At 38.1% G+C, this 13279-nt stretch overlaps 1 protein-coding gene across 1 annotated transcript in view; it reads right to left on the reverse strand.

Annotated features, from left to right (window-relative positions):
- The window catches only part of dnah9 (dynein, axonemal, heavy chain 9), a 262350-nt gene that overhangs the window by 102261 nt on the left and 146810 nt on the right, over positions 1-13279 (reverse strand). Inside the window, exons 50-53 of the mRNA XM_039739325.1 lie at positions 12965-13225; positions 10761-11186; positions 8925-9044; positions 2978-3166 (exon numbers count right to left, since the gene is read on the reverse strand). Of these exons, the coding sequence (XP_039595259.1) occupies positions 2978-3166; positions 8925-9044; positions 10761-11186; positions 12965-13225 (996 nt within the window). The remainder of the gene's footprint in view (positions 1-2977; positions 3167-8924; positions 9045-10760; positions 11187-12964; positions 13226-13279) is intronic.

A 13279-nucleotide genomic window follows, 5' to 3' on the forward strand; every position in this document is an offset into this window, starting at 1 on the left:
AGACTACTAGCATCATTAAAATAGACAAAAAAAGGATTCTATCACAAATTGTCAATTATAAATCCCTTGGGTACCCCCATACTACACCAAAATCTTATTGGTTCACCTTGTAAAATCAACTAACCTTTGCCTCTGGAACAGTCAAGCTGAAAATCCCTCCAAGGAATAGTCCTCTAGTGTGGCAGAGACCTTTCTAAATCCCCGATTTAAAAAGCAATTAATGGATGTCTTGTATTTGAGTACCGTAGTAACTTACTGACATTATTAGATTTTATTTTATCCTTCCCCCACCCAGACTACAAAATGAACCTAATTTATACGAGGATATTCCACTTGTGAAACATGCTCTCAAATATTCTAATTCCAATTGCAAATAGAAATCCTGTCCCGTTTTATAGCCGAATGGTACTGAGGGGAAAATTGGTAATAACATTTTCTGTTCATAAACAGTGGGAATTAAATGCAAATTAAAATGTAGCCAACTGTAAAGCTTTAACTATTAAATGAGGTGGAGCGGTATGTGTTTATTTTGACATTTACATAAACTGGCTTTCAAAAGTTTTCTCATTACCCTTCGGATGACGCAAATGACAGCATTACTTTAATAATGTTTATGGGTTGATGTTTAGCTTTAAATAAGGTTCATGTGACTTGCAAATGGGGGAAAAAAAATATTTCCCACTTCAAGTTTTATTTTTATGTCTGTCATACTGGAGTGTAAAAAATGTGAAAACTACTATACTAATGTGAATATTTGTAATTTGAAAATCTCACTGAGAAAAGAATCCTTCAAATAAAGACGTTTCACTTCCTCAATCTATGCTATACAGGTTTGATTAAGTTGTATATTGCATACATTTCTTCATGTTTTGTCATGCTGGGGTGACCCGAGTCACCCCATTATACTCTTTATTATGTAGACATAAACAGAAAACCCAAACTCTTACCACACCGTCAGGTTCTGTAGTTCAGCACATCGCTCTTACTTTTAGAACTGTAACCCCAGGCTACGAGACAGAGTACCAAAAAAAAAAGTTCCACATTTATTCATGTCTTATGGATAGCAAGTTTTAATCTTTAAATATTATTAATACTATAAACAAAAAGCAAATAGAAAGTGGCTTTGCAAACCATACATCCTTATAGTTCTTGATGTGCAGTTTGTTTCAGGTGGTGTATAAACCGTTCCTTCTCAGTCAGCTCATCATCTGCTTGGGGTCAGGCAGCATGGACTGTCAGATTATAACCAACCAGAAGAGGTGGTCTTCCCAGGATGGCAAACGGCAGAGAGACGGAGCATTCCATTGCAAGTCTCGATCTTATTGTCACTCTACAGCCCCTGACTCAGCAATGAAACAGCCTAGGCACAACTCCCCCAGCCTAGCTAGCTTTGTCAGCATTTCCTTTAATTTCAAAGGAATGCACGAGAAGGTTCAAACAGACAAGAAAGTAACATAATTAAGTCATAAACTGGCCCAGATGGTGCTCTCTTTATCACTAAAACTCTGCAAGTATAACAACTGGCTTATCCAGTTTCCTTACACTTTAAAATTAGATGCTTGGCCAATTATTTAAACATTGACACCGTCAGATATTATATAATAATAATTAAAAAATATTTTAATCCTGTATGTTTGATACTATTCTCTGTTGCACTCTGGACTTGGAATTTTCAAAAATATAACACATGTTGTAACTGTTGCTTGAGTCCTATTTGATGGCAATTTTTACCAACTACTTGCTCAATACAATGGGGAAAAAGAGGTTATACAATATTTAAAATTAGAATAAGAAAACAGAAATAATGACTAAAAATGCAAGCACATTACACTATTACAGTAGCCCCTAATAAATGGCATCCTCAACTGACACAATTCAAAGAAAACATGCTTAATTGCTGCGTAATTTAACTTTTGCAACATTTTTAACTTTTCACCATATGTCATTCCATTCTAGTTGGGAAGAAACAGGACCATGAATATAACTACTAAGGGGGAACACTTAATAAACTACCATATCTGTATTTGTCAAATTGAATTATAAAGCATGTACTGTATTCATATGTAAAATTAGATAAAAAGGATTCATGTCTTTTCTACCCCATCATCAAATAATTCATTAGAAAATTAACGAAACAGAACTGTTCATAAACAGACACCACAAAAGGCATTAGTGTTCATCTCTTCTTTGTAAGATGACCAAATAAAATAAAATCACATGTTTCTGTGGAATCTGTTGAAACACCTTGAGGCAAATCTAATCTGGCCTTCAGATTCTTGCCTTTCCACCCACAAGACCATAAATAAAAAAGCACAAGCATCACCCTTAATTTAAATGTACTAATTACTTCAATATTCAGCACATGTACGGAGTGTCGGAAGTACAACTAGTGGGTCACAAGGTGATTTTCTTAGACCTACCCTCTGGCAACTAATCTCTATAGACTAATGAGGAAAACAAATAATGAAATCTCCACATAATTGGCTGAAGATTCCAGAATAAAATTAGTGCCAGGGTGAGAAGGTGAACCATCACTGTGTGTTCTTTATTAAAAAAAAAAGGAAAGTCCAAAATCCTATAACCTGGTAGTTTCAGGAGGGTTAAAATCACATTTATAAAATTTATTTGAACTAAAATGCTCTTTAATCTAAAAAAGGTCAAAGGCTACAGCGTCGATTTCTCAGTGCTCTTTGCTTTTAGAAATAGGCTAACAACCATTAGTATCTTCTCAGTCTTCACTACATGTTAATTGTCTAACTTTTCTAAAGTATAACAACACATGGAACTTTTTTTAATGCTGAAGTGCTCACAAAAGGCTTTGTGTTAAAGGTTTTTGTTTTTTCTTTCAAGTGACATCATACAGAGCATGGATTGACTTATTAAAGCACTTTCATCAATTTCAAAAGCAGACTCATGTCTTCCCTTACAACTCAGCCCCCACCAAGATATTTCCACCAGAAATTCACTCCTTGCTCACCTTTAGTGCACTGAGGTATGGCCTCCATGCTCCATCCATCAACTCAATTCTGTACTTTTTGGTGAAATATCCCAAGTAGGACACAAATGCTGTAATCAGCAAAACATCTCCACACACAGTGGTTAGCTGTTCTTTGAAGTTTCCAACGGCTTCTGCCCACCGTACATTTTCTGAGGCAAGGCCACCGACCTAGAACAAGGAACATGGAAAATGGTTGGCTAATAGATAGATAGATAGATAATACTGCAGTGTTAATGGTGCTTAAACAATCTAGTCTACCTCATTTTTTATAAGCTTTGTTTTGCCATTTGTTTTTATTCAACAGTGATCATCCATCGGGTGATTCTCACATAAAACAAGGCCTCCGTGCTGAACAACTGACTCATAAAGGGATCACCTTGGACTAAAGTAAAAATCTATTTGGTCTTGAAATCAAATGTACAGCATCTCCCATTTACATTTAAGCCTCGTGTGCAGCCCACCTGCATTTGTTCATTGTCCTGCTAGTTTTGTTTGCTGCTTTTACACTTTTTTCTTTCTTGCTTTGGATGAATTTATAGAGTCTGGAAATCAATGCAAATGACATGAAAGTGGCGACTGAAGAAACATGAAAAAGCTCAAGTGGATAAGCCATCACCAGTAATTTGCAGTACAAGTCACATCTTTGCAGTTTGCAGTAATTAAGAGGCTTGTTTGTTTTGATTTTTTTTGGACCGTCTCTTCTGCCAGCTCTTTAAAGGGCTTTGGTGTAAGATAAATTAAGAAATCAGCTCAAAAACAAAAAGATAAAGTTAGCATAACACTGACCGTGAAAATGTACATTTCATGAACGGAAATTATTACGGTACATTATTTACGGAACATGGCTTTAAATATAACATAAGGCTTATTTTAAGCAAAATTAATGCAATTTGCATTTTTCTACATCATGCACCTGCTCCATGCATGCAGTCCATGACTTTAGTTCTCTAGACTGTAGGCTAGTTAGCTACAGTATTAAACGCCCCAGAGACCAGCAAGTTAATTCCAGGATATAAGATAAAGGATTAAAAAGCATGCCTGCTTGTTTGCTTTTGGCTTCTGAGCACAATTAAGCTCCACTCGTGTATGCGGCCCTGGATGGACATATAGATCTGCTTGCCTTGGGTATAAAGTATCACCTTGAACAGTGTGTGCACATGTAGCCAATCTACTGTAATGCTCCCAGTAACCTCTAATGAATAAAATCCTGTCAATTGTCCTTTTGTACATCTGGCTAAAGACCTTTGTTTACATGTTTAGCTCTACTCACTATAGAAGCAAATGGGACACACGCTTTGATTTGTGCTTTATAAACATTCTCTTATTGTTTTCGTCATAATGCACTCAACAAGTGCACATGCTAGGCCATGTTCATTGTTTATATCTATTTAATTACAGTACCTTATTTTTGTGAGCTACATTTTGCTTGATAACACACTCAAAGGCCAATTTGCCCAATTAGTAGTTATAATTAATCTCAAGTATCACAATTTCTTAAATGGCTCCCAAGAAACCGGAAAGTGTGTCCTTTGTATAACATGTGTTACTTGATTGTGATATCTTGCTATTGATGTATAGTAAATAGACTAGATAAAACATTTTTAGTACAGGTTGAATATCCCTAATCCAAAATTTAAAAATCCAAAACTCTGAGTGCCAATATGATGCCACAAGTGGAAATTCCCAAACCAGGATTCACTATTTTGTACACCAAATTGTGGATATGAGTAACATATGCGCAGGTTGAAAACAAATGTAATTTTTCAGAGCAGGATGAGGTGGCGGTTAGGGGAGTCCCCAAAGGAGCTGAGAGAGCCATGAAGCAACAACACATGATTGACAATCTGAGATCAGGGCCGTACAAAGCACTACGAGGAAATGTCACACAATCAACGACTGAGTGCTGGGCATGTTGGCTGTACCTCTTGAATTACTAGGTGCCACTAAGGAACAAAATACAGTCAATGACCTTTGCACCCCATGGAATGACACAGGAACACCTGTAATGCAGCTTATAAGTGCTGTGCAGTGGCATTAAAATTACAGAAGACATGGTGCATTACTGAAGTATCACTGCTTACAGTTAACAAAAGCAGTTTCATTCTGGCGAGATGCCTTTATTACAATAGGAGATCAGTAAACTCTCCGATTATGTTAGGAAAGCCGGACACTGATGCAAATTGACTCTTTATATTGGCAGAAAAAGCGGAATGTAGCCCTTGTCAGTTTTCTAATGACTTCCAGTACAGTGGGCATAAACAAATGAAGGTTGGCTGAAATATTTGTAACCTATCAGCCAGTTTCCAGGGAAGTAACAACAGGTAGCAGATAAAAACTAACAAAAAAAAAAAAACATTTTTCAGTCTGTATGTGCATCATTAGGCCTTTTAAGAGGGAATTAAAATACGTTCGGCACACCGTATTCATCACTTTTGAAGTTTAATATGTTTGTCACGTCAGAGCACATTATAATAAAGGCTCAGTGACATGAATAATTATACTTGTGAGTTATCATTTAGCTGGTTTAGGCTGCAGTTCCCTACCTGATGAAGGGGGTCCCCGGGTTCTCTCATTAAATATATGCAAATATTCCAAAAATCCCAAAATATCCTAAATACTATGAAAAGTGATCAGAAAGATGCCCCTGTCGGACTAACATAGATAATATTCAGCAGATCCTGTGCTTGTATTATATGGTTGTCCTAGTGGTACAGTCAGAGGACATGGAAACAATTAAAACCAGACCTGGGGGTAGAGATTCAAATCAGCATGCCAGTGTGACAAGATGGGTACCATTTGAGGGCTAATGTGTGTTCTGAAATACAGTAATTGCACTAGGCACAGACATCATAATAAGAGAAAAAAGCTTGGACCTTGGTGGAAACATATAATGCTCTCCTAAGATTCAAGAGTGCAGGTATCCCAGCCAGTGCAAGGGATTATAAAATAATATCAAAAACAGAGAGCAAGCCCAAAAAAGATGGATAGGTGCCATTTTACCTTCTAGCAGCACATGGTCTCAGCACAGAACTATATCAATGACGCCCTTTAAGTGGTGGAGATGGGGAGGACTGGTAAGAGACCATACATTTCCTTATAGCTTATCACGTTGCAGGGCACATTTCATGAAAGGAAGAAGCATGATTGTGTGGCTCCCAACTGACACAGCATAAAGGTGCATTTAAAAGGCAACTGAAGGCTCAGGAATGCAATGGTGAAACTTTACATGTCCACCCCTGATCCAAGAAGTAATTTTAGCCTTGGCTGGAATGACCCTGGAAGGAGGGGATTTAAAGTTAAAACTTGGCAGAAAGACATTCATGTCTAGAGTAAGGAGCGAGTTTGGGTTAACACTTAACTGGCACGAGGACGGAAAAAACTGCTGTGTTGCACAGTACTTTGAGGTGGACCAGTGAACACCTGGTAGACAGAGATCAAGACCAACTACAGCAGACCAGAGAGGCTGTAAGGTGTATTTCCATTGGTTCACTTTGTTTTCCCCTGTACTCTACATTTTCATGTTTATTTCCTGTGCAAGCAGGTATACAACCTGCACTTCAGAACAGGTAATCCATTCGAAGCTAATTATGTTTGGGTCCAGTCAGTACTTGGATGGAAGACCATCAAGGAAAACTTGGGATCCAGCTGAAAAAGGTGTTGGTGAGGCCACCAGGGGTTGCTCACTCTGTGGTTTGTGTGCGGATCCCAATGCCCCAATGCAGCAATGGGGACATTGAGCTATAAAATGCTGCCATCCTTTGGATGAGACTTAAAAATCAAGGTCTTGACTCTTGGTGTTCATAAAAGATTCCTAAGAATCCTTCAAAAAGATTACAGTGTTCTCAAAAATTAGGGCTAAATTGACCATCACAGTCTCATCCATTCCTCTTAATCACCCCTTGTCTCTAATTGGCTCTCTCTCTCTCTCTCACCCCTTCACAATCCTAACAGGTAAAATGTGGCGAGCGTGCTGGCGCAAGAATGGCCGCCGTCACATCATCCTGGTGAATGCTGCACAGTGGTGGTTGAAGTGGCTTCCCACTGTCTATGTAAAGTGTTTTGACTAAGTTAGAAAAGCATTATATAATTATTTTTTTATTGAATTAAAAAACTCTCCTGTTTATGTTACATACAAATTTTAGATAAAACTCAAACAGACACATAAATGTCTATGAGCCCAATCTGTTAAGAGTGCATAGGAGCCCAAATATATTTAGAAAAAGTCAGCCTACAAACCAGCCAGAGATCAGAACCATACTATTTCCAGCAACTTTCATACAGGGATGAATCTGGGAAGACCCCAGAAACAAACGCAAGAAATGGTTATAAACAATTGACATTGCCAGCATGCACTGAGCCATGAGTTAGGAAGAAGTGAACAACAGATTGCTGCTGTCATAGAGAAAGAAGTTAACAAGGAAGCAAAATAAATAGAGGAGCTAATCGAGAGGAACACAGATTTGTGAAGCTGGGCCCAGTGGAGTTGATGTGTCATGCTTAATTTCAGTTAAACTTACTACTTTATTGGAGGACATTGGGAGAGAGAAGATCTTTTCATTATTATTAATTATACGTCTTACAAAAGAATATATATGGAAATCCTAAATGACTGCAGACTCTAAAATGCAGCCACTTGTGCTGTTACCATGTGGCTCCAATGTTATTGGACATGTCACTGTCTTTTGTCCTTCTACACTCACTTGTATATTAATCCATAAATTATATTTAAAGTGCAATCCTCTAGGCTTCAGTGACTTCCAGGATAAGATATATCCTACTCACTGGAAATAGTTTACATGCAGCATTTGTCTAAATGTTGGCATGCATGAGTCGCAAGTTAATTATCAAAACGTTGTTATGCTTTTTGCTATCTTGCAGAACAAACCACTATGTCTGACATGGAGGCATCTAACGAGTGTTCAGGCAGAGTCCAATAGAGATTATGAGCATCTTATATCAAAGCCATCAGGTATACCAACATGAACATGACAGATTGCAGGAAGTGTTTTAAGATCACCTAAGCAAATAATGAAGGAATTATAAGAGTGGCGAGTGAGAACATCTGACGAGGCAGATGGAAACCTGGTGACAGTATGTAGTATTGAAATGGAGACCTGTTTAGAGTGTCTTCCTGCTCTTTCACAAGGGAGCGCTAGGGCTAGGGTACAAACAACAAATTATATGTATCTGAGATAGCAAGATATTGCTGTTTTAATTCATTTTAAATAGTTATTTCTCATGTCTATATGAGAACGTTTGTTGATTTTGTATGTGATATGAAAATAATGTACTGCCTCTTTAAATGTTGTTATATTCCATGTTCTTTGTGGATGGAACCCAACAGGCAGGTTCTCCCTCATTCTATTTAAGTGAACCAAGAAGGCCTTGGTATGGAAATCATTTGGATATTGTGGAGTTACAGTAAGCATTGTGTTTCCTGTCTCAATTTTTCTGGATCTTTTTTGCTGTTTAAAGCATACTGATTTTTGTCTAATGTATTGGGATTTGTTTGCTTAGGTCTGCCTTTTCAACAAATCTTTTGCGCTCCTTTAATGCTGGTTTGAAGATTTTTTTTTTTTAGTTTCTGCTAATAAATAATTTATGTATAAAATGTCCAAGAGTGAAGGTCATCCTTCCTTTTGTTGAGATTTTGCTTTACTTCAAGACTATTATAGTTGTTTTTGCCATCTCCCTTTTTAGGCCTGGTCCAGCTAAAGTCAGCAGGTAGTCTTAAAAAGGCAATGTTTCCTCTGCTTAGCAGAACAATAGGCTTCTGGCCTGAACCTAGCTTGTTTTGGAGGCCTCATTATTTAGCTTTGAGTGAAACTCCTAAATCATGACACAGACCAGTCTTATTAGGCTGTGACTGTATTCTTCACTTATCAAAAGAAAATAATCATGAATATGAATGTGAACTTCAACTCACCAATCGGTTGGCAAGAGAGATAGTCCGCTCAGTTGCTTCTGCCTCTTGTTGGCATTTTAGCTTGTCTGTTGTGGCCATCTCAAACTTTGCATTAAGGTTTGCCAGATTTTCATTCAGGAGCTATGGGAAAAATAATGACAACATGAAAAAAAGATTTAAATACACATAAGTACAGTAAAACTGACGGGTCTGTTACTTAAGTATACTGTGTTGTTATGTATCTGAGACCAGAACAAAAAATTTGTGAAAAGAAACGCTACTCCTACTCTGCTACATTGGGCAACACTCGACTGGTTACTTTTTTCCATTTATACATTAAACTATATTTTTGCAAGAGAGAAGCTGCCAGTGGATCTACTGCAGGACTGTTTCACCAATCAGACGTAGCCATGCAGTCACATGACCACACAAACGTCCTGCATCTTGCAGCCTTTGAGAGATTTTTTAGTCATGTGGGGCTTCTGTTCACTGCTACAACCATATCGTCATTCCCAAGCCTGCCTTTCATGTCTTTTCTCCTTTTGATTCCCCCTTCTTTTTTATGCTGACCCGTATATATACACTTCCGTCTCCGTGGGCCTTACTCGCATGCTGCAGGAAGCCAATAAATCAATTGAGAATGATCGGACCCGCATGTGCAGGTGCGACTTGCTCCAACTACCTCATTAATTCACAACGGTCATGCAATTGCACTCACGGATAGTGACACGGCTTTATGAATTTGAAACTGGCCCAGGATATCTCGTCACTGTAAGTAGTTTGCACTGTTCAAACATACTCATTACCTACCATAGGTATCGGCTCCAAAAGCTTTGTTGTGAAAAACTGAGATTTGGAACTTTGTGCTATTTGTGCATCTTTATTTTGTAAAGATAAGATTTATTTTTACTCATTTTTGTATTTTATTATTTGGAAATAGCAGAATTTGTACATTATTTTAAATTGTTGTCTGTCTTATTACAACATTTCTAAAAAATAAATCATTTATTATGTTCAAACAGTTACTCAGATTTGAGTAGTCTTTTCATCAAGTACTTTTTTATTTCTTACTTGAGTAAGTTTTTGGTGGACTACTTTTAACTTCTACTTGTGTAATATTATTTTGAAGTAATGTTACACTTGAGTACAATTTTTGGCTACTCTACCCACCTCTGCTGGCTTCTAACCACTAAACAATATGGTAAAAGAGGAGGGTTGAGATGGTTATATTGAAGAGATGTTACCACTTGAAAAACAGGGAATGGATATTAAGTATTTAACTTGCAGTGTAGACACTTACTGTTTACAAGAGATGACACTCTACACTGATAACCTGGGTGGGGGGGAGGAGGTAAAGGATTAGTAACTCTGGAAATAAATAATACCTTGGTATCTGGCACTAGTAAAAATGCAGATAATTATTTATAAGTGCTGGAAGATATTTCAACTGTCAGGAGACAAGGTGCACTTACTCACTTACTGAGACAGTGGATAGAAAAACGGACATGAGGAATCAACGATGTGAGCTTGTGTTCTTTCTTCTGCTGGCATCTACAGACACCCAGAAATGGCGCCGATGAACACTTACCATCGGGTAAAAATATTTCAGACAAATAGATATGATACCCATAATAATGTTGTAAGATATACCAAGTTCAACCTGAACTATATATACCTTTTAGAATGATCAAACTCTTCAAGTAATACCAAAACCTCATCTCACCCTAACCTACAGTATTTTACTGTGCAGACTCTGTTACTTTGCTAACCCCTCAAGAGATTCTTTTCACTTTCAACATCCCCTTCTGAAATTCTAGCATGCAAGCCCACTGAGAAATGAAAGGAATTGTTGCTTACAGCTACTTTGGCTTTGAGAGCTGACAGTTTCTCTTGAGCAGCGTCTAAGTCTGCTTTGGCTTTCTTTGCTGCCTGGCGTTTGGGCTCCACATCACAAAAAACTTTGTAGAACGCCACAATGTTTATAACCCAAGAGCACAGACCAGCAGCTGCTAAAGACTTGGAAGCCACAAATTCAGGCCTGAACTCAGGGTCCTGAAGATATGGTTGAATGGCTTTCAGGCAGTTCTCATGGATATTCTCCTTGTTGAAGCTGATGAGTGACTCCAGAAAACCATCTACTTTGGCCATCATGATCTTGGCTGACTTCCAGCTGCGGTCTTTGGGTACTTTCCCTCCAGGCGCTGTAAGGACCATTACTGCAGCAGTGACATTTGTGACTGCAAGTACTGGGGATCCGAAGGACTTCAGCTCTGTCAAGTTATTCTGTTTAAAAAAAAAAAAAAAGGAAAAAAAAAGAAATAAGGTTACTGAAGCAATTGTTAAAAGAAAAGGAACAATTTCTCTGCACACAACTGCTAATGAAGTTTAGTCCGCGGACATTTCAGTCTGAAAGGACAGCTTTGAAGTCAGGAGCCACATGCCGAAACTTAAATGATGTGTCTCATCAAATGCAATGTGCTGAAACCCCCTAGCGGTAAAAGTACCCCCTGAAGACTTGTTAGCTATGAAGTTCTGAACTCTCATGTGCTCTCTTTCAGACAATTTCAACAATACAGAATGAAATCAATAACTCTGGAGCATCACTATTAGACGCACACCTGCAGGAAAGATTTAATTGCTAGTTAACCATCTTATACACACAAAGATGTCCAGCTGAATCCACCAAACATGTAAGGCTTTGCAGCTTTCAAACTGGCATTGCCAGGGGATAAAAGATGGATGGAGATCCATGTATGGCTAAAGATGCAGAAGGGTACATGGGAAATTCCAAGCTCTTTTACATTGTTATCTTCATAACAGGAAACAGTATCACTTTTGTAGTCACTTATGCTTTGAACAGTTTCTGGATTTTTTATTTAACATTAAGAAATACAGTAATATTCTTCAAGCAAGAATGAAAATGACTAACCCTCATCTCCTGCAGTATGAATGGCTGTTAAAGTTGCGTAAAATTGCCCTGTTGTATGAAGACAACACCTTTGGGAAGCTCACAACCTTTTCCTCCACTAACAAAATGTACTTTTTTCCTGTGTGAAATACATTAATCTGTCTATCATTATCCAATACACTTTATACAGTCCTGAGTCAAAGGGTATTGAATCGTGAATAGGGTACCAGTTCATAAAAAGGGCACACTCACTCTCATAGATGGCAATTTAGAAATCGCCAATTGACCGAATATATCTATTAGATGGGAGGCAAAATGTGCAAACTCCACACAGACTGAAACCTGACTAGGACTTGAATGCAAGACTCTGGAGCTGTGAGGAATATGATGAGGAGGTGAAACTTCACCCTGCTTCTGAAGTACACTTTGGCCATACTGAGTACTGATATGGGAAGTACTGCAACAGGACGAAGACAGAGAGCAAAGGGACCACCCATTATACCTTGTTTCAATTCAGAGGGTGAAAAAAAATTCTAGACATAATCCCTGTCATGTTCACAAATGTTAGTAAAGATACAAGCAGAGTGAAAAGGCAACAATAATCAATCTTGGCTAGAATGCCCAGTACAGCTAATACCAGAAGAAAAACAAAACCTGAAAAATGACTGCTAGTTAAACCCAAAGTCAGGTCCTCAAGCACACCTCTCACTATAACTCCAAATGCCTTATTAAGACAAGCACATGAAGAATAAATAAGGTGAAAAAAATAGGTCAGCCTCATCTAAATCATTCAGTTCAAATTCTCCTTGGACTGGTCAGTTCAACGTCTCAAGAATGAAATATTAGAAGATCAGAATGGAAACCAGCAAAAATGAGCTGCTCATTTAATATGTCCTCAGACTGGCCATTGCTTTAAGGACAAGTAATGCTGTATGACGTTTTAGCTTTGAGGTTCCACTGGATTGGAAACAAAAAATAGGTAATTGGTGAAGGAAAACTCCCAGTTGCACATTGCCTTGAATAGATAGCGAATACTAAGAAAATATGACAGTACACACTGGCCATAATGAACAACTCTGCCTTCTCAGGTCCCAGTTGAAACCAAACTTTGTTCTGAACAAGAAAATAAAAACAATATACATAAAATGTTAACCTTGTTCAATGTATTTAAAGCATCCTGTGCTGCAAAGAGAGCTGGCTCTGCCTTTGCCAAATCTTCTTCACAATCCCGTTGCTTTTTGCTGACATCCATGGCAAAGACAGCCACCTTTTGTTCTTCTTCATCGGCGATAGCCTTCTCCTTGGATACTTTTTCTGTTTCCACTCCTACTACCTGGATCAGTTTATCAGCATCTTCATTCTTCTGCTTCAGCTCTACCTCTTGAGCAGCCAGTTTGGATTTCAAGTCATCAACCTACAGGAAAATAAACAGGGATAATCGAGTCAACCGGACAGAAAGTGCAGCATC

Source organism: Polypterus senegalus, chromosome 17, assembly GCF_016835505.1.
Source record: "Polypterus senegalus isolate Bchr_013 chromosome 17, ASM1683550v1, whole genome shotgun sequence".
Classification (NCBI taxonomy): domain Eukaryota; kingdom Metazoa; phylum Chordata; class Cladistia; order Polypteriformes; family Polypteridae; genus Polypterus; species Polypterus senegalus.